Below are 23,505 nucleotides of genomic sequence, written 5' to 3' on the forward strand. Positions count from 1 at the left end.
AATATTTTCCAACAATGAATAGTTATGGACATAAATAGACCTATGATTTTTGGTAATTTTCTCTGCTGCTAGGGAAAAAAGTGATTTTTATTTATCTGTGTATTAATAGCATCAAATAAACTGTTGTCTGAATGAATAAATGCATCAGTGATTCAGTGAATAAGTTAATCTATGCTGTGCAATTATAAATGATCCTAACTAGACTAATAAATACGAGAATTAATTAATACAAGAAATAACATGCACTGTGTTAATTTTGTGAGTTGTGAGAACACAGAAGATGATGAATAGGAAAAATTAGATCATTTTTTTCCCTAAAGTAGTACGTGGGTGATGGAGACTAGGAAGTAGGTAAAGTAGTGTCCAGTTTACAAAATTTTACCAAGCTTCAGGACCTGAAACAAAATGATTTGAGTCAGCTATAATAATACCAAAAAAAAAAAAAAGAAAAGATAATAGAATTTGAAACTCTCCTAAAAACTTCCAAACCTCACATCTTTCTCAATCACAGTGGAATGTGTGTGTGTTTGTGTGTATAAATTATCCAGAGTGCTAAATCCCCTCTCTCATATTTAGAGTAGCACATGGAGCTTAAGGTCACATAAGTAATAAATAGCTGAATCAGGCTACCAGGAAGTCCAGGAGCCAGGAACTGCCTTACATGGAAATATGAAGTCTTAAATCATAACACTCTGGAATCATAAGAACCTTAAAATTAATCAAATTAGTAGGAGCTCACCGCCTCCATTGTCCTCTCTTTTTATAATTACTCAGTTTTCAAGTAAGATGATACTGACTATACATACCTACCCTGAGACTTTGAAAAGAAAGTTAGTGGATTTCTCCTTTGAATGAATAAAAACAGTCAAGAAGCCCTCCATAGATAAGAAAAGCAAGACCTTCTCCATCTCTCCTCCACTCTCCCTCCATACAGATGATAGTAAATATTTCCCTATGGATTGAGATCATGATTTTAGAATAACTTTTAAGATATCCCCTTAATTGTCACATGGCCCTGCTATCTATGTTTTGACAAAAAGGAATGCTTAATAAAAGCTATATCGAAACAAAATGACCATTTTTTTTCAGTAGCTGCCCTTCAACATTTAATTGGCTTATTAATAATGGCCCTATTCAGCAAATCATCTCATTAAGTACCTAAGGGAACATTTAGCAACTAGATTATCTTAAATTGTTCCCTTGGCATTTAAGTTCTGCAAATTAGGCACTCTACAAATGAATAGTTGAGATTTTGATGCCTAGGGGAGTATTTGGTAACACCCACTTTAATTTTTTCCTATTTTTTAACTATAGCAATTAAGGGATTAAAAAGCTTCCTGTCTAATGGTGAATGGGAAATGAAATTGATTTAAATTGAGGAAAATAATAGAACTCCCTTTAGACCCTTATATCACATCAGTCCAACTATCTAATATGGTAGAGGGGCTTTTAATTTGCCATGCTAAGAACTTTAACAATTAAGAGTTAAGTGATTGTCAATTTAGACAAACTATCTGCACATCTTGGGCTCATCAGGAAGTTTCACCCCAAATGCTCAATTCCCAGAAATAATATTTTTGGAGGATTAGCTGAAGGACATGAAGTCCTTTTGTCTTTCTGAATAATAAATTGTATCCTGGGGTAATCTAGTTATCAGCTCTTGTCTTATTTTCTGGCTTTTTCACCCATATCTCTACTCAGAGCCAAAACAAAACTCAGCTCTGAATAGATACTCACTCTCACAAAGCACTTGATAGTTAAATAGAACTTTCTGATTTACTGGGTTAGGGGATGGCTACAGAGGCACCTCGCAACTGCTTTGTGTCACTTCGCCCTTATCTAACCCTTCAGTCCTCTTACTCCTCACCCCACTTCCTGTATGTGTGTGAATATGCAATATACTACATAACAAGTATTTGTATATGTGTATTTTGTTGTCTATAAATGCATGTTTGCATATATATGTCATATATCATATCATCTAAAATTATTTTTGAATGGAGATTTTTGTAAGCTTTATATTTTTGGTCAACTCCTATGAAGTATTTTTTCACATTTGTTTAAAACAATAAACCTACAGTGTTTGTTTTGACATCTTTCCAAGGTTTTCAATCATTGTGCTTATTTCTGGTTCTAAACTTCTGTGAAGGAATCACACCTTCTTTTCATTAACTAGGTGAGGACAAATGCAAAGAAAAATAGAAATGGAGTTTCTTATTTTCAGTGCTGGTGACATTTCTTCCCCAGAGGAAACCTTCCTAGATTCTGGATATATTTTTCTCCCTGTTACATGCTCCCAAAGCACCTTCTGCTTTTTCAAAGAACTTATGTCTTTCTTCTGTACTGATTTGTAAACTCCAAAACAAGGCACATTACTTGTTCACCATTGTGTTCATAGTTCTAGAACAACCTACTACCCAATAAAGACTGAATAAATAATTGATGGATACATCCATGACATAAGGGGACATTGGGACAATTGTGTCTGTTAGTACAGCTGTCCTAAGCATTTCAAAGGCAAACCTTGGTTCCTTTCTTAACTTTACTAGTCAGTTAGTGACTTAGACAACTTACAAGGATTCTGGTCCGGATTGTCCTGTTTTCCAGTGGCTTTTCCAGTACACTTCATAACACCTTTACTAATACTGGACACAAATCCAGTCTAATAATTTAGTATACTTATAAGTTTCAAAAAGCAAGGGAAATACTTCTTGTTTATAACTTTCTGTGCTTGTCCAAAACCCATGGCTTTCTTAAGCTGTTAATATCTTCAGTTTTAGAAGAAATAATAAAACAGGCCAACTGATATCCTTTGAAATAAAAGTTCTATGTAACCAAAAATAATTAAGAAAAGAGAAACACAGTATAGTATCAAAACCATATTGTTGTCTTCTTTTGAAGAACACTTTGTGCTTATAATACATCAATTTAAAGCAGTCATGAATTTAACTTCCACACTTTAATTTTAAATAATAAGTCTTCAAATTTCACTATAAATGGAGAAAACATTGTTATTCTTTGTAGTCAGAGAAACATTGTCAAATACTGGCTCAACATAAAGTATTACTGGGCTGAGTTCTGAGATTAAAAAGATTGATCCATCTATCTATTGATCTGTCTATCTATCATTATGGCCTGGTTACAATTTACTTAGAATTACACCTCTGGGAAATTGAGATTTGCAGTTGCAGTGATGGATTATTATTTGATATGTGATTTCAGAGAAAATATCATTTCATTTCTGTATAGTTATTGTAGAAATAGTTTCTCCTTAGTAATAGCTGTCTTTGCTAAGTGGTTATGATTCTTAATGCCCTGGAATATACAGTGTACTCAATTTTCCTCACTCATCCCTCATGAAAGCTAATGGAGGCAGCTGCTAGCTGTAGTAGAGACGAGGGACACAAGGCAGAGAGGTTACCATTTAAACATAGGAAAATGTTTAAATGGTTAACATATGGTGCAGCTGAATGTTCACATTGTTTAGGATAGTTTAATCCATAAAGTTATATCAATTTATTTTTCTATTAATTGCAGTCTTACTACTTTTTTTCAAACAAAAGGTAATTTAAAATGTCATGTGGTCTAAAACATTTATTTTAGAAGAAGAATCAGGATTTGAGTGTAGAATGTTCAAGGATAAGATAACATTTTAAAATTTCTTAGGCTTATAACCTATTTAACAGGTAATAATTTTTTTCTTCCATGGTGTTTCAGTATGTCTAAAACATAATAATAATAAAAAGAATAGTGGTAATTTGAATCTATAAAAATAATCCAGATTTTGTTTGCAAGACACTTTACCCTCACCTACCCCAAACCTTAAACAATAGTCTCTGGCAATTATTTTAATGGATATGTTAGGTTTTCCTATATAATATTTTAATTTTTTCCTGTTCACATGATTATTAATAATCAACAAAGTGGCTAAACAGCAAAGTGATGTTTGTGAAATAAAAAAAAATCCTGATGGAGAATTATCAATTGCTGACTCATCAAGGATTAATTATGAAATTACCACTCTTTAGCTAATTTAAAAACCATTGTAATTTTTATGTGAAAAATCTTAGAAAGGACTTCATCTATATATAACTTCACTTATCCCTGTGGATGAGAAAATATCTTTCTTTGATTTAATAAAACCACCTGTTCCATTTCAAGGTAGATGAAATATTTTTTTAAAAGATCACAACTTTAGTGCCTGTGTATTTACAAAATATATTTGTATTTCCTTTATAGAAAGATAAAGAAGACCAGTGGCTAGAGAAAAAAGTTCAGGGAAATAAAGACCACATTATTTTGGAGCATCTACAGTGGACAATGGGGTATGAAGTTCAAATTACAGCTGCCAATAGATTGGGATATTCAGAACCAACTGTCTATGAGTTCAGCATGCCACCAAAGCCCAACATTATTAAAGGTAAGCCAACCGTATGCCTTATCAAGCCGAAAATAAATATCGTGTTATCTTTTATAGCCTCTCTGAATTTTTTCTTAATATTGAAAACATAATTTTACAGAAGCAAGCATAAATTCTAGGGTCTGCTCATGATTATTTATGTATCAAAATTTCTCAGTCTGTCTTGCCATGGAAGATTGGTTCATTTGTAAGTGCACTTTGACAGCTTTAGTGGTGGAAATGGTGGGGAGAGGATGAGCAGAGAGGGGATTGAGGGGTAAGAGTGAAAACCAACATAGAAAAGTTTTGTTGAGACCAGAAAAAACCCTTAGCAAAGAAGACAACTTCTCTGCCAAACACACCAAGTCTAGTCCTTCACTTTTGGGAAGACATGGCCAAAGATAATGGTGAGCCCATTATGCTTGACCAAACAAGCTGCTTGGAAAGATTCAGTCTATCACATAATGAGGCAGAAGTAGCCACGGACATAGCCCGAGAAAGAACTATGACTAGAGTTCCAAAGAAGCTCATAGTGTCGCAGGACATTCATCGTTAGTCACAGCGCACTGGGAGCTTCTACCTTGGTTAGGTAATAGTGCTTACATCATTACATACTAGTGATACTATCAAAGTCCACAGGAGGGATTCGAAAACTGTTTTCAGATATGTGCTATAAAGGTGAACATTCAAGAATGTATTCTGATTCAAAGTCAGTTAACTCTGTTAGTGAGTTGTCATATTGATCATATTTTAACATTTATTGCTCTTTACATATCATATTTAACATTTAATGGTAAATTTTGTATGTACATGCATAAATATATATACACATATACTCTCTATTTAGATATGTGAACTGCATATTCATAAACATGGCTGATTTAAGTCATACTATAATAGAGTATCAGTGTTGTTCCATAGTATTTTTGAGACTGGAAAAATAAAATCTGTCAGCTCAGTCTTGCTATTTAACCCTCTTGTAATTTCAAATTGAAATTAATCTCATTATTACTGCTTTGTTATATCATACATCATTTTTTTAATTGAAAGTAACTTTATATAATTCATCTTTCTATTAAAAAGTAATTACTGTTAGTTATGTGGTTTGAAAGTAATTGATATCATGGCTTTGTATTCCTAGTATTAATAACTTCTTCCAATTATAATTTGAAATTAGGAAGTTGGAACTATCTAGAAATAATATGGATATCTTGCTTTGTACTGTCAATTTTTAAAAATTTACAAAGTACCTCTGCACTTATTATGTCATTTTATTCTTGAATCGGAGTTGAACAAGGGAGAGTTATCCTCATCTCACAGTTTTGAGAGGTTAAAGGATCTGTTCAAGGTCAGAGCTACTTTAAATCAGATGACAAATCCCATGCCCTTACAAGATGATACACCTAAATAAGAATAGTTGAATGAACAATCAAGTTCATTGTTTCTGTGAGCTTAAAATATCAATAACTGCTTCTACAATTCTAATGCATTATGTCTGTAGTAATTATCCCCTATGCAGATAACAGGAATATGATAAATGATTGTTAATATGAGCCAGAATCTTCAAAGGAGGGTTGCAAGAAAGAATTCCATCTACTTAAATCTTTAATTTAGCTCATATACCTGGAGGAAATAATTATGTTTATCAAAAGGAAAATTAATACTTTATAAAGCTGAAGGCAACATTTTAGTTATATTTTATAGATAAAACCCAAACTGTAAAAAAAAAAATAAAAGATTTTAGGCAGACTGCTTTATATTATACTCCCAGAATCTTTGCTATTTTATAAGAAATTGTTGTTAATAAAACCAATAATAAGTATAGACCAAAAGGTAAATAAATAAAAACAGAATATATAAATAAATATATATATATGTGGAACAAAAATAACTAAAATATGTCATGATACATTTCCCATGAAAAACACTTTTCATATCAATTTTGGAAAGTCAGCTTGTGAGCAGTACCCAGAAGGAAAATGGTTTATAGCTTCAGCTTTGCTCTTGTGTTTAACTTCTTTTGATATGTATTTCCTTAGCTCTAAGCTAGTTTCTTCTGGTTTTGCAATGTTAAGATTTATTGATTTATTCATTCATTCCAGTTATTTATTGGGATCTGGCTTTGTGACAAGCACTGTGATGAGTACAGAGGAATTATCTGTGAAAAATGCAGAGCTGGTTCCAGCACTCCAAGATTGTACAATCTAGTAGGGAAGATAGATATTAAACAAGAGTTAGAATAACCACCAAGTAATTAAAACGAAGAGTTGTGCTGGTGCAGTGTGCCGCCTCTGGCAAGTGTACCTAACTAATGGGGGTATTTGGGGGTAACGAAAAGATTCCCTTGGAAAGTTGCTTTCTAAAAGAAGCTTGTAGGGAATGAAACTTCCAGGGAAAGTGTCTTATATGGAAGAAGTCTCTGAGAGAAGAAGGAATTTAACTGTTTTAGGAACTAGAAAAATCATGGTTGGCAGAGAACCTGTAGGTAAGTCAACAAAAGTAAGGATAGAGAGGGACCTGTGACCCATACAATCCAAGGTCTTCTCAAAACCATGTAAATAATTTTAAAACAGATTTTAAAAGTAGTAAGAAATCATTTGAAGCAGGGAAGTTATATGAAAAGATAGACATTATAGATAGACTAATTTTGCTCACCTGAGTACAAGCAAGAGATGGATGAACATGAATGCTTGAAAAAATGTGATAACAGTTGAAAAAGGAAATGAATAAATCCTAGGCACATTGTAGATGTAGAGTAACCTGCCCATGTAACAGATGGGATTCAGTAGATATTGATGACTTTTGAGTTTCTTGCTTGGGCAACTGGAACACTATTGATATCATTTCTCAGGATTCTACAGAATCTTATAAACAAAGCAGAGTTTGAAGAATAAGGATTAAATGTAAGATCAGTTTGGTATTTGTTAAGTTTGAAATGTCAAATAGATGTTAGATATGTGTGTATGTAGCTAAGACAACCATGGCTTGGAAACATATATTATGATGTTGTCAGCCTTAACAAGTGACTGGTATTTAAAGCCTGGGTGAGAATAAAACCACGCAATGAGTAACACCTAAGCTCTATGAAAGGAAGTTGATGTCTGTGATACTCACAGATGTTCCCCAGTACCTAGAAGGGCAACTGGTGCAGCATCAATGTTCAAGGGGTAGGCGGTTCTTGATTTACTGAAGAGTAGAGGGTTAAGAACTGCATCCCAAGAAAATGTAATTGTATAGAGAAAGATGAAACCATACCACTACCCTTGGTGAGACTAAGATATTTTTCAATTCCTGGAAAAATACAAGACTGCAGTATCTTGGGAGTTAAGAGACAGTCATATTTCCAGAAGCCAAGGCGTAAATCATGTTTGACCCTTCTGATGCTGCTGAGAGGTCAACAAACCCAATTGAAAGAGACGTGAAGTGTACTAATTACATACAGCTTTGCTGAAGTGGATGAACGAGAAATTAGTTAGGAATGGGCTGAGAATTGTATGGGAGGTTAGCAGGTTTAGACTCCATGTTAATTTAGTGCTTTCAAGAAACTTTGCTATGAAGGTTAGCACAGGAAAAAAAAAGTCAGTTTTAGAAGGACTTTTATGATGAAAAGGGCTAGAGCGTGTTTCACAGCTGATGAAATGGATCAAGCAGTCAAGGAAAAGTCAGACACACAGATGTACAAATGAAGCTATCTGAGAAGATAGGAGATAGAATTCATCCCCTCTGAACTATGCTAATACAAAACCAGAGCAGCTCACTGGGAAAGGGGGAAAAAATAAAATATTCATTTTATCTATAAAAAGTCACAAAATAATGTCCAATTTACTGTGACTAAATCCACAGACTGGTAAAGTCTCATGGAAAGCCAGATCAAAGACACACCATTATAGATCAAGAATTACTTGATTTAGCTCTAGAAAATTTCCTGGGGGCAATTTTAAAGGCTGTGATGGTTGATGGTGAATTTGGGAGCCTTTAAACTCACAATTTCCTAAGGAGTTAAAATTATGAATCAGCAAAATAAGAAAAAATGATATTTTTCACATGCTTTCATTATACTTACTCATGTAATTATATAATTTCTCACTCCATTTTAAAATAAATATTATAAATTCAAACTTAGGCTTCAGATTAGTTATATGTAACAAATGAGCAAACCTTAAGTCTTTGGAGAAGATAAGGAGTTTAAAAGTTAATTTAGTTTGTATTTTTTTAAATAGCATTCATTGTAGACTGTCCAAATAAAGTTTACAGACTTTGAATTAAAAATTCCATTAATTGTGTGCATTAAGATATATTTAACCTTTGTAAGCAACAGACTAAATCTAGAATACATTTATTTGTTGGACAAGGGAGCTATTTTTAACAATAGACTCACCTTAAATTCATATATAATATATTCTATTGATAATAATGGCTTTTCTATGTATACATCATAGTGGATACCACATTTCTCCATAGGTTATGATTCTGGTTTAAAAAGTATTTTGTGATGAATAATGTTTTCTCATTTTCACTTATTTAGAGACATGTTTATTTTGAAAGATGTGTTTCTTGATTCGCATAGAAATAGAGTGTGCAAAATCACAATCATGATCCCTTTTGTAATATTCATACAGCATAATTCCACCTCACTTTATTTTATAAACAATGAAAATATTGACTAGTGATGACTAAGTCTTATAAAAATGATTACAAAATCACCTATAGAACTAGAGGCTGATAAAATTATATTTACTGACTTACTTTGTAATTTTAATAACTAAAATATTATTAACATGGTGGAATGAATATAATCTAATGCTTTAAAATTTTTTGGAGATAAACTTATTTTGAAAAAATTTTTTCACCATTTCTTTTGGCTTACAATGTATTTAGTATTGATTGTTTTAACCAAAAAAAAAAAGAAATAACACTTATTATCTTAAAGTAATTGCTCCTTTTTCTTCTTTTGTTACTATGAATTGAAGATATGTCTAATTTTAACATTTACTCTCAATATAATTTGGTGACAAATAATTCCATTCATATATTCTAAAGATCCAATGGTAAAATAATTCTACCAGCTGAAATCGAGCATGTACTACATCCATGAGAGTTCTTCAAGTTTAACAGGCTAACAAAGAAATGACATGAGTTGCCACTAATAAACATATTGCTAAAAATTTTTTAATTAATTTGTATTTTCATGGACTTTTTATTATACTTAAAGTGAACTTTATAGTAAAATTATTTTGATGACATTCACTTCTAGTTTCAACAAAACTAGTATACCCTTTCATCTCTGAGTAACTCAACATGAACAGAAAACAAAACATTCAAGTACATGGCAAGTACTAAAATGTTTTCTTAAATTTAAATTTATGATTGTTTTTGGAATATAAATTAAAGAAATTTCAAAACAATGGTGAAACTGAAGTTCAATTAATTGGGAAGAACTTCAGTTTAACCATCTGGAAATCTCAGTCAAATCTAAATATCAATAATACATGCAGAACAATATGTATTTGGCTTAGCACATAATGCCAAAGTAATTCAATAAATTTATTTTCATGATCTTTGGTTCTCAAAATTATTTTAAATGAGTAACAATAACATATGTCTAGAGTGTGCCCACAGCCAGTTGAATTAATGCTCTTTTCTTCTTATTGCAAATTTTTATCGTGTGAACTTAAAATTTTCACTTATATGTCTTGGTACCTCATTCATTATTAAAAGTAAAACTACTTTTATTAAATACGTTCTAAGAAAATATGGTGGAAAAAAAAAAGGCTATCAGTAAACATTGCAGAATATGATGAACTCATATTTAAGTAGCAGTGTGAATTTACCAGTAGCCCGGTAGAATGGTTGATGACCTTTCTCTAATAAGTTTTATCTTCAATAAAAAATATTTAAGATGTTCACATTAAAGGAATCAGTGATAGAACTAAATGTCTGAGTTATTGAAATAAACACTATTATATTGAGCCTCAGTTATGTTTTTAACATGTGACAGCTATTTAGAAATGCTTTATACTAGATTTTTTTATTCTTTGTCCTGTATTAAAGTAATTTTTTGTAGGTAATGGCTTTGTGTAAATCTTGTATTAATTATTTTCTCTTTTTTTTTCTTTCCTACTGTCACTATTCTCTTTTCCTTTATTTTCATGTTTATAACTCTGCTTTTTTTCTTAATTGTTTTGTTCTTATTCTACTTTCAAAAACAATTTTCATCATACAGATAAATGCTGTGAAGCAAATAAAGGCGAAAATGGAAGCCAGTCATGGCAGCTGAATGCTGCTGGGTTTTCTTTCATTCTAGCCATAAGTGTGTCTTGCATGTTTTAATGTCGTTGCTATATCTTATGGTATTCCCTTTTATCATCTGCAAGTTTACAAGGCTAATCTAAAATTATAATAAAATATTTTTTAAGGTTCAACTAATTATGCATGTATCCTCACCCGTCAACAGTTAGCCTCTTTTCCCTTCCCCAAATTGTTAACCTTTAAAGTAGATAATTTGTCAGAAAAACACTGAAGAAAACTGAACCAGGATTGTTTCTTTCAGGTACCAGTTCACAGCATAACTTGCTTCATTCTAAAGTTTTCTTCAGTTTCTTAAAGTTAACCTTAAATATCATGTCACTTTTACTTGGAACTTAACTATTTGCTACATCTAATCTTTTCTTTGATTATTTTGCAAATACAACTCAATGTTCATGGACATACGTTGCATAAATAGAAATTTTATTATGTTGAATTGTGGATCTTTTATATTGGTTTTAATTGTTACTCTTTTAAATATAAGTTTCAACTTTATAAATATTTATCATATTTCATGGTGTTTACCATTTACATGAGACATAAACCTGATAATTTTTATTATGTTAGATGTGATTCCTGTTTTGCTGCCTTATTTTCCTTTTATTGACCTAAAATGTCATAAGGAGTAAAAGTGAAGCAGAGTTAATTTTCTTCAGTTTGACCACCAATTTTTGAAAGTCCAGACATTTTTTTAATGAAGTGAAAATATCTTAATGCAATTGTACCAAAGTAAATGATAAATTAAATTTGAGTACGTTTATTAAGTTGCACCTGTGTACTAGATTTGGATACTATTTTGAGATGGTATCAAGTATTGATGTTCTAGCAACATGTATATTTATTTATTTATTACTTTTTCCTGAGTCAATTTCTTTGCAAGGATCAGAGATAGAAGTAAATATTTTAGCTGCCATTTTCAAGAAGATGAAATTGAGAGGAGAAGGTATTACTAGATTCCAGCTTTCAGAGCAAGCTGGATTTGAAGGAGTAGCATGATTAATGCCTTTTGTTTTCACATTTTCATTTATTACAAAATGAGAAAAGGGTGTTTTGCATTTTTCACTCCCAGCTGCACTCTAGAAGGTGACTCTTACTACTCAGTCAGGACAATTAGAAAGCTGTCAGATTTACATATATTCCCATGAGTGACCATAACTTACATGGTAAATCAAATTACTGAGTTCTGGGCTTCGAGATTCATTCATCAAAAACAATTTGTTTTGTTGCATGAAAGTATTCTCTGACTTTATTTTAAAGAAATACCTACAGGATTCTATCATGTAAGGTCTAAAAGTAGACTTGCCTTTGGTAGTCTATTCTTTAAAATTTGTCTTTTCCAAACTCTGCTGTTCACTGCTGTATGTCTTTCTTCTGAGCTAGCATCAGACCTGTAGAGTGCAGAAGGGACTCACCCACAAAGTAAACACACTTCTGCTTTTCTTTCTCCCTTGCAGAGACAAAGGGGATTTCCTAATTTCAATTCTTGCAGTATAGGAATTTAACCTATTTATTGGAAATGTTCTGTTTTAAAATTATAATAGCTAATGTTATGTTTATTATAAAGAACTGATTATAATTGCATATTACATTCCATGATTGCATATTACATTCCATGAGTTTGGATAAGACTTGTAGATATGTTGAATACTAATATGTAGCAAGTGCTGAGAAAGAAAGGAGTTTCAATAACACGTTCATGAACAATTTTTCTCATTCATTATAACCTGACTAGATCTCTCCAGTAAGTTGTAAATATTTCCATGAGAAATCATATTGAAATTATCTTGATTCAGGACATGACTACAAATGCTTTCTTGGAAAACATGGAATATGTCTTTAGTAAGATAAGAGATTTTTTTTTTTTAATTTTACATTCTATAACTACCAGGTCACCAACAATGATATGAAGGACACTCAGTCTGGTTTATATGATACCGAGACTGACATTTGAACAGTTCAGAAAATAACCTAAAATTAAAATTCTGATATCTTAGCAGAAGTGTTTACATTTAATGAGTTGTTCATTTAGATTTTATAAGCATCTAAGTACCGATCAAGTTATTAATCCTAAAATTAATGAGCAGTCTATCATTTGGCCCCATGTTCATTCTTAGATGAGCAGTTATTATACAGTTCTAAGATACGCATACATTTAAAAAATATTCTGATACATCTTAAAATGATAGACTCTGTGCTTTGCCTTACTTCCGTAAGAAATGGGAAAGCACAAACTGTAAACAATGCAACTACTGCATTTTGAAAAATGAGATCCTAGAGATTGTAAATTACTTTCTCAGATATTTTTAACATCTTAATAATATGTAATTGTTGCTGAATTATCATTTTTATTACTTGAACTTTACTCTTGTTATATGTAATCATGAAGTCTAACTGGCAGTACATTTTTGTATAATTAGTGTCTGTCTATAGGTCTAAGTAACTGAGATTATTGGTAAGCCATACATAAAAATTCTTCCTATTATCATCCAGTGCTTTTTTTTCATTCAGTGGACTTTTAAATAAAAATCAGTGTCTAAAATGTATAAATGTAAATTTGTGTAAGGTGAGTCTTATTTTATTCATTATAAATAATCAGAAGTATGTTTCTGTGTTTATCGACGTGTATGTCTTATCATCAAATGTTAAATCATTTAAAAAGTTTGTTTTGACCGTATTATACCAGTTATAAAGCTAAATTGATTTGCTTATGCATAATGGCCATTATCTGTATGTGGAGTGTCAGGATTAATTTTTTATATACAGCTGTGTATCTCGTTTTTTCTTCTCCTAACCTTTTCTAAGTCTGTCTTCTATTTTCCATTTATCGTTAGGTCTTACTGGTCTCCCTACCCCAATACAAGCTCAATACTTATTTATCAGATAGCTATAAGGCCCACCAGACTACATTTCAGATATGCTAACAGAGTATGCCGAGGAGGTAGCAATAAATTCTTTTTTCCTATGAAATTTTTTCTTACAGGCAAGAACCTTCAGTAAATTGCCATTTTTGATCCTTTCTGTCCTAATACTCTATTCATTGGGAATATGTATATTTTATAAAATCTATACCCATATTCTTTCCAAAAGCATTATTTATGTGCACATGCATTCATTGCTGGTAGACATGAGCAAGACTGAAATGTTTAATGACTTATTTCATTTTTCTTAATTTTTTTCCTATTTTTTGTTAGCCTCAAGTATCTCAAGTGTTTAACCATTTTAAATAAGCAAATAAATAAATTCCAGGCATTGGATTAACATTTTGTATGTATAAGTCAGTTATATATAAAACAAGTATTTGTTCCAACAGATAATTTTATTGCAGATAATTTTGACTTTTAAGTATTCAGCAGTTCTTTTAAAATAAATAGTTAAAATTACAAGTACGCATAGTAGTTCATGGACAGTTCGGGTCAACTTGGAAATAATTATACAATTCAAATATTTTCTATATTAAGAGTTCTTATTGATTAATTATATTAATTATACAAAACTAAAATAAGGAAAATTCCGCAATATTTTTAAGTCTGATTAGTTGGTCTGATTATTCATTTGTAAGCAACAAAATATAGGTGCAAGAGAAAATTAGGCCATGTGCTTTTGGATCTGGATAAGTACTTTCAGATATATTATTCATTAATATGGTGTATCTACACTAAGAATAAAGAAATAAAAAAATTTTAATTACAAATTATTTTAGTAATTCCAGATGGATATTTATCAATACAATAGTTAAGTATGTTTGGGTCTAGCTTTCAAGAATAGCTAATATTATGTATAATATTTTTAGTTTGTAGTAGTTAATTAAGAAATACATCTAGATATGTGCAGTTATCTGAAGATTTTTGCCTGTTTGTTTTTTGGTTATGATATTAGCAGTATTAAGAGCTTTAAATAAGTAATCTGTTATGATACTCCCTAAATTGAATATTATCATGTATAAGTTTTTTGCCCTTATATATTATGATTCCACTCAGTGAATAAAGATACAGTATCACAAATTTCATATAGGAATGTGTCATTTTGTGTATTTTATTATGGTTCAGATCTGTGAGGCATAATGTAATATCCTTGAAGCCACCTTTGAGTAAGTGCAGATTAATTAGGCTTTTTCTTAGTTGCTTTCTTTCCTTCCATTCTTCCTTCTAATTCTTTCTAATATTCTGTCTCTCCCTCCCGCCCTCCCACCCTCCTCGTTTCCCCCTTCCCACTATCTCTCCCTTCCTTCCTCCCTCTCAATTTCTGGAAGTATCTCTTCTTTTTATGTTAATCACTGTTAAGGTTTAAAATCTCAGAATTTGTAGTATAGATATGTGTCATGAAACTTTCAACTAAGGCTAATGCATTGAATGGGGAGCTTAATTTATGTATTTAAAATGATTGGAGATACAAATATTCAACAAGTAGCCACTGAAGTAATTTTAATGTAAATTGAAATTAGTAAAAAGCCTATATCTAAATCAGCTGATTATGTCATTAAAAAAGAGTATTATTTAATCATTATTATTGCTTGATAGTAAACCTTAGAATTCAGAATATACTAGCAGAGTAAATTTTAGGTCTTAAGTAAATGAAAAAAAAAAAACTTTTTAACATCTAATTAATATATTCACTTCCAAGTTATTATCTAAACTAGAGTATTTTTTCTAAAGTTAACACTTTTAACTTTTAAATATAAAGTTGTGTCTTTTTTACTTTAATGGTACTTAAAAGTGATATACTACATAAAGATTATTAAAGTAAGCAGCATCTCAATATTTATGCAAAGATTCAGTAAGTTTAAATTTACTTTAATCATTCTGAAATAACACAGAATGGGAATTTACATCAATGCTGTATTTTTCAAATACCCTTGGTTTCCTTATCTTACCTAAGATTATCAGCCAGATCAAGATCTCTGGTAGTAATCCGGACCCTCCCTCATGGCTTTTAACTAAGTGGAAGCCTAAAATGTCTGTATCTAAATGTTACAGAAAGAGTGGATTATTCTGTAACATCAATTTTTAGCTACTATTTAGTGAAATTGAAAAAAAATAGCCAAGGAAAGCAAATATGTTCAGGAGTCCTATTAGTTTATCTGTGGTGATCTGAACTGCAACTGATGGCCCCATGTCTTTGTTGGTAGACTATTATTTGATCAACTTTTTAAAGATAACGTTCATTCAAGTGGAATTAAATTTTATTTTAAGTGTGAACTAATCTAATACTGGTTGTATAGCCTAGTATGTTGCAAAATTTAATTTTTTATGTTCAAGTTAAATTCAGTTATTCTTTCTCATTCCATTTTAATAGAAATATAGTTACATATTGCAAACATTGCATTATATTGAGGTAGCATAATTTTTTTAAAATTACACCATATTTATTTTATTTAGTATATGTACTAAATGGGCACTATGAAATAAATCTCTAGCAAATCCTTTTTTTCTAAGAGCAAGCAACTAAAAACTACTATTTTAAATAACATCCACAATTCATGAACTTCTTTCAAGAATATTTTTATCTCATTCTTACGTTGATTTTATGTATAACAGTTCTGTTTTAAAGTGACTATTTCTGATCATTTTAATTGCATCTGTTTTCATCATAGCTTATTTTCTTGAAATAAAATGTACGTTATAAATGTATTGTCCTTGGTATCATCTCTTATTTAAAACCCCTGACATAATATCCAGCACTGTGTGTAATCCGATGCATGAGTTTCATAGTATATTAAATGTCATTTTATTTTCTGTATCTCTGTGTCTCCATTGTTGTAATAAAGAAAACTGAGGAAAAGCTTTGTTATACGTGTTTTCTTTATTACTGGTACAAACCTTTTGTCTTTGTTGTGTGTTTTCATTTCTAACTCGATCAAATTCAATATCTCTGTATAATAAACATATGATCACTGAGTGATTTCTCTTTTGCTGTCAATGACACATCATCAGCAGACTCATATTGTAAAAAGAATTTAGAAACAACACCAAATACTGTTACTTTCATAATAAACTAGTTCTAGGGTCTTCTTAGAAGCTTCTACTACCAGTGAGAAGCAAAAATAGTCCAATGATATCATATTAATAAAGCACATTAATATAGTTAATAATTTAAGTAATGTAATGATAGAAGAAAAGTCTGTATTGCCAGCAAAAGTTTATAAAAACAGACATAAATGCTTAAAATGATTTTTCTCCAGTTCCTTTGATTAATATATTACTATAATTAAGTATGAACATCATGGAATAAAGTTGTAGAAAATCATTAAGGTTCTTGGTTCATGCACAGCCAAAGCATGAAACAACAATGGCTTTGGAAGTTTACAGATAGTAACAATAATGCAGAAACAGAGCAACTTCTATTTTTTTGACATACCACTGTGTTACACACTGTATGGAAGGCCTTGAGTGCAATATTTTATTTATTCTGAAGTAAATATCATTTCTCCCAAATTCTGGATGAGAACAGTGAGACCTAAAGAGGTTGAGTAATTTACGTAGTAAAACGTCACAGACTCTTCATAAAACTTTATATCACTTTTTGTTTGTTTTAGCACTGAACGTGAGTTTAAATGATAATTCTTTAACATGTAAATTATTCAATTAGTTTTTATAAAGTGAAAAAAACAACTCTGGTTTAGACATCAATATATATTTCTCTTCTACAAACACAGCCAAGTGTTGCATTGCCAGATAAAAATGAAATAGTGTAGAAACTACAACAGAGAAAATATACTCATTTTCAAAATTTGCATTATTTTAAGGCACACTTAATCTTTCTTACTCCAGAACAGCTCACTCCCAAATGCATATCTTTATATATATAGTACCCATTAAAACATGTTTGAATACATTTCAAAGTAAAATTTTAATGATATCTATACACTGTTATAATATTTGAACTTCTTTCAATCGATACAGTAGTTATAGAAGTTTTATATATTGAGAGAGAGAAAATTCAGCTGTTTTTCTTTGTTATTGTCCTTGTTTTTATTTTTCCTGAAACCCCTTAAGAATGAGATGATATCAGTGGGAAATATGTGGTATTTTTGGACACTTTCATAGTGACTATCGCAGTAAATTTATATTACATTTTTAACTTTATATTAACTTATTTTGAGAGGCTACTGTTAAGAAACTAAAGAGATTTGAGGAAATTTACCCTAATGTTCTAATTAAATGCCATTATTTTATTATATCAACAAATTGAGGCTCAGAGAAGTATGACTAGTCATTGACAAAGTTGAGCATCGTACACTCTCAGTTTTCTTCATGTTTGTTTTATCAGTTTACAAAGATGGCATAACTAAATCTCTAGTCTGTAACTTACACAGTCTTCTATCTTTGACCTAGTTCCTTTGATTTCCTCTTCTCTGGACTATAGGAAAAACTTTGTGGCAAAGGAAAGTCTGTTCATTTACCAACTACCATTCCTTTCAGTAATCGTGGTACTTCTCTTAGGCAGCTGTTATCTTTCTCATTTCAACTTGTACATATAGCTGCGCTTCCACAGTCAGTGTAATAAAATCACATTGAGTTTATAGTCTTAAAAGACTATCAAGTTAAATTTTATCACTCTGATTTTTACATATTTTCTAAAAATATTTTATAAAATAACCTATTTACATTTTTGTTAGAAATAGGTCATATTCTATTAATATAAAATGATTACTGTCTAGTAAAAACTAAAATAGATATTTCCATTTCAGCATCTCTTCTTAACATTTTAAGAAATCAAAACAAACATCTTCAATACACAATTTATACAGTGGCTGTATACTTCTCTGCTGATTTCTCATTAATTATTACAAAAAGAAATACTGAATTGTTTAAAAATTTAGCCTGTTTCTGTTTAAATATGGTTGAAACAAAAATAAAACTTCTCTCTTCAAACTAGCATTTCTGTTTTAAAGAATCTCTGAATGACAAACTTCAAATTGCTATTGTTTCTATATAATTTCTCAAAGGCTGAATTAGATATGTATGTTTCATGGACGATTAAATGTAAAACTCTCTGATGGACTTTAAAAATGACAAGAAAAATACTCTGTTTCTTGGTGCTATAGGTGGAAAACAAAAATTATGAGGCTTTCATATACTATCCTGAGACTTACCGTACCACCAAATGGCTCAGATATGAAGGAAAGTTTATTTAAGGAAATGGAAATATTTCTCTACCGTAGAGTCTAGTATAGTTCATACTGAGTTTTCTCATACAAAAACAGGAAGCTGAAAATATTTGACTTGCCTGTGTGTTACTCACAACATAACATGTCATCTTTTTTTTTTTTTACTTGTTAAAGGACATAAAAGGTTGAATATTTAATTTATAGACATTCTCAGCCAATCCAGGTATGTTAGCCAGTCCCATGAAGATTTTAAAGATACTAACATTTTATTTTGCCTGCTCTTAAATATACTATATTTGATAGAGGAGTTTTAGGTTATACCAATATTGAGAGGAGTGTATAGAGTTCTTACATACCTCCTAACCCGGCATATGCGTAGCCTCCCCCATTATTAACGTGCGGAGTGATCTGTTTGTTACAATCAGTGAATCTACACTGACACATCATTTTTACCCAAAGTTCATAGTTTGCATCAGGGTTCACTCTTGATATTGCACATTCTATGAGTTTCGATGAATGTATAATGACATGGATTACCATGATACTATCATACAAGATAGTTCCAAAGCCCTAAAAATGCTGTATGTTCTGCCTGCCTATTCATCCCTCCCTCTCGCCTCATCTCTGGCAACCGCTAATCTTTATTACTGTCTTCATAGTTCTGTCCTTTCCATAATGTCATAGAGTTGGAATCATACAGTTAGCACCCTTTCAGATTGGCTTCTTTCACTTAGTAATATGCATTTAAGGTTCTTCCATTTCTTTTCATGATGTGATGGTTCATTTCTTTTTAGCATTGAATAATATTCCATTGCCTAGATGTTCTATGGTTTATCCATTCACCAAATGAAGAATATTTGGGTTCTATTTTTTTAAGTGAATATCTACACTTCTATTTTAGAGCTGATAGTAGACAATGTATTCACTCAGAAGCACTATATAATAATATATAAGTGGATCTACATGTTTTGAATGGCTAGTTTTAATACTGATTTTTATATAACCCTAATGCAGAAATTGGAGTCTCTAAGACACAATAGAGTGTATAAAAATTGAAAATTTTCAAACCTAATATGTTATAAATTCCTTGGAAAATAATAATACCAGCCATATATTTGTTCATATTTTCCATTTACTGTCTTATACATTTAGAAAATTCAAAAATTTGCATATTAAAGAATTTTATAATAAACATGTTAAAAAGTTTGGAATTTCAATAAGCAGTTTATAAAATATCAATTGTAGCTTAATCTTATGTGGGTGAGATTCAATTTTATCATATAATCTTTAAGAAAAAAAGCATTTTCTGCTTGTGCAAAAAATTTTAATTTCCAATTTATGTATGGAAAAGCCTTTTAATATTAACAGAAAAAAATGAACTTGACCAGTTAATGACTGAATTAGGGAACTGACATTTAAATTATTCCTTTTTTAACACTGTCTTGTTTTGATCATATTTACTTCAATCTGAGAAGCTCCCTTTCCTACTAGCCAATAAAAATTTCATTATCTTATGGGCAAAAGCTAAATCAACTCCACCCCAAAGCAAACTAAACATTTACCATAAGATTTAAACTGCAAATGAAGAAAGTATACAGTTAATGAACTTCAAATGTAGCAATTTGAGTAGATAATTATGACATATAAAAATATATTGTATCTCTTTGTCCCATTTATTTGACAGTTTTGTGGCAAGTGGTCTACATTCTGACATATTTAAAATTTGAAATGTCAGTGAAGATAAGAGCATAGATATTCTGTTTCCGCCAGGACTTTGAGATATTTCACAATTTTTCATGCTTTATAATTATGCCAGAAATCATACTGAGAATTTAACAAGTTTCCATCAACATTCCCATAGAAGAATAATATCTTTATATTTTAGGTTGTTTACTTTTTATTGGGAATTGTTTTAAAAAGATAGATACTAAAACCTTAAGGTGGATTGGGTGGATAGTTAAAAAAAAAAAAAGGGTGAAAGTTAGTGAACTACATGAACTGTCTTTCCATTTAAAAGTATACAGAATAATTATACATAGTTATACAAATTTATAGTATTGTATTATACAGTGTCTTTTTTAAAATATATTAATAGGCATTAATTATCTAATGTTAATGTAATCACTAATCACATCTAAGAGACGAGTCTATTTACTAGATTCTTGAATGCAGACATCAAGCAGAGGTTGACATGCCTGTGTGCATTATGGAAACAGGTGTGGAATGGGAGAGAGGGGAGACTGGACAGACATTCCACAGCTGTAGCCCAGGCCTCTACCAGCTCCCTCCTAGCCATCGCGGCAGGCTCTGTTCCCTGTCTGTGAACCTCTGCCAACTCCCTACCATCTTTTAGAAAAAGGTCACAGGTTTTGTTGTTGGTGATGTTCATTTATTTTGTTTTGGTTGATTGATTCGTTTGTTTATCTATTCTATTCCAAGGTCTATTCTCTTTAATCTCATCATTTATCACCAGTTACCCCCAATAGCACACCTCTAATATCCATTTATATAACTGCTAATTTCAGAATACATTGTATATTTACCATCTCCATCTTTGCTCACATGACATTCTGACTGAAATGGACTCCTCTTGGCATGTAGAAAGTTTATTTTTTAACATTATCTTGAAAGTTACCCTCTCTAGCAAGCCTTCCTTGACCACTAACCATTAACTTACATGCTTCTTCCACCCATCTGCTGGGGTCAAATTATTTTTCACAGCTGGGAAAGCAATCGATTGCACTGAATTTCTGTTTCTAAGGTACATGTCTTACTCACCAAGAGTCCTTTGCCTTTGTCTTATTTTTTTCTTACAACTGCTTAACAAACTAGTTTAATAACATTGTGATAAATGAAAGTGTGATCACATGTCTTTGACCAATTTATCCCTGAACAAAAACACCACTTTTGTAATATAAAGGACAAGATGATATTTTGAAAAGATATTTAAGTTATAATTCCAGCTTTATTAAACAAACGTAGAGAAACATACAGAAAAAGACACTCAGAAAAGAGTATAGTGTTTTACAATTATAAATGTCATTTATATAATATACATGTTTATAATTCCCCTCCCATTACTAAACCAATTATCCTCAATTAGCCACTTTTTCTTGCCCCAAATCAAATATTTAGTTTAAAAAAAGAGTCTGGTTTATTAGTGCTGCCTCCTGACCCCACCATCTTCCATGTAATACCTCTGAGAAGGAAAAAGTGACTTGAAGAGAAATTTTGGATTAACACTGAGTTTATATTTTTTAAAAAATAATTATACGTGTAACATGATTTTGAGAGAAAAATCAAAATGACTGGAGAATAGAGACATGTTAGTAAGGAACAGGTGATATAAAATACAATCTTTACCCCGCTCCCCAAAATAGTAGGGTTGTATGAAAAGAAATTTAGTATTAAGCAATTGACTGTCTACATCAATACTGTTTAACAAGAGTACACACAGAAAAGACATGATCATCTTTTTAACATGTACTGAAAGTAGCCTGAAGGTTTAAACATGTATGAATAACAACATAAGGCTTTATTGATATATTTGAGTAATGTTGAAAATGTTGGTGAATTTTCCTTATAATTTTTAAAATCTGATCATTTCAAATGCCTAAATTAATGTGTGAATACTACAAATAGTATCATCGAAGAACAAGAAAGGTGAAAAATCATACACAGTGAAATTTCACGTAAGGATTAACCTCCAACATGACTTTCATGATTTGTTTCTAGGTACATAAGGAGCTCAGATGAACTCAATACATGTTCATTTAAAACACAGCTAGCTACTTTTATGTGATTCTAAAAACTAAAAATCCCTCAGACAGATCACAAAGCACTTAGAAATTGGTATAATTTCATATAACTATTTCCTCAAGATTCTAATAGTTTTGATTTTTAATATATTTTTAAGGTTTTCAATTTCAAAATTCCAGTATTCTTTTTCCAAAATGCAATTTTTCATAAAAGACTCTTTGCAGTTTTCTCTTCACTGATGACAGTACTCTTTTCACACCATCACAGATTTACCAGCATTATGTACTTTTTTTCCTTTAAATAATTCACTGAAAAATGTGTGAGATTATGTTATATCCATGGTTTTCTTACAACTAGTTCAGTAAGCAATTAAATATCTGAATAAAATGAACTTGATTGCACTTAAAAAATTGCTAATAAGTTCATTTTGTCAGGAAGTTGGATGATATAAATGCTTTATCTCATAAATGCTATGATTTGTCCAAAAGGGGACAGACAGATGACAAAGTAAAAGATTAAAACACAAAGGGAGTATAAGTCTTAATTTAGGAAGGAGACTTGGATCCACTTTTTAATCATCTTTTGAGAGTCTTCATCTTATTTTTATTTAAATAAAGATAAATGTGTCTAAAATACTGTGCAAAATAATCAGAACAATAAAACTAACAAAAATGATAACTATATATATATTCTTGTCCCCAAACTGAGCAAAAGTCAGTGTCACCCGTCAGAAACAATAAGAGCATTATCATTCATTTCAACATCTTTCCATGATCAAAAAGGCTTTTAATCTGACATATGGAAATAAGGGACTAACCAAAAAGATAACTTACTATATGAATAATGAATAAATAAAAAAGAAATATTACACAAAAAAACTTGAGTTCTGATCACAATGAAATGCACATTGAAAACTAGAAGAATGAAAATATAC

The 23,505-nt window shown here is 30.8% G+C and overlaps 1 protein-coding gene across 2 annotated transcripts in view; it reads left to right on the forward strand.

Annotated features, from left to right (window-relative positions):
* NCAM2 (neural cell adhesion molecule 2) overlaps nucleotides 1–23,505 on the forward strand; it is a 430,164-nt gene that overhangs the window by 389,477 nt on the left and 17,182 nt on the right. The window contains exons 15-16 of one of the 2 annotated variants that reach the window (XM_031458159.2): nucleotides 4,240–4,420; nucleotides 10,623–11,092. In XM_031458159.2, the coding sequence (XP_031314019.1) occupies nucleotides 4,240–4,420; nucleotides 10,623–10,729 (288 nt within the window). In that variant the 3' untranslated portion in view covers nucleotides 10,730–11,092. Of the gene's footprint in view, nucleotides 1–4,239; nucleotides 4,421–10,622; nucleotides 11,093–23,505 lie in introns of those variants that run through there. The other variant, XM_010977397.3, reaches the window with a different exon arrangement.

The sequence above is a fragment of the Camelus dromedarius genome, chromosome 2 (genome assembly GCF_036321535.1).
Source record: "Camelus dromedarius isolate mCamDro1 chromosome 2, mCamDro1.pat, whole genome shotgun sequence".
Taxonomy (NCBI): domain Eukaryota; kingdom Metazoa; phylum Chordata; class Mammalia; order Artiodactyla; family Camelidae; genus Camelus; species Camelus dromedarius.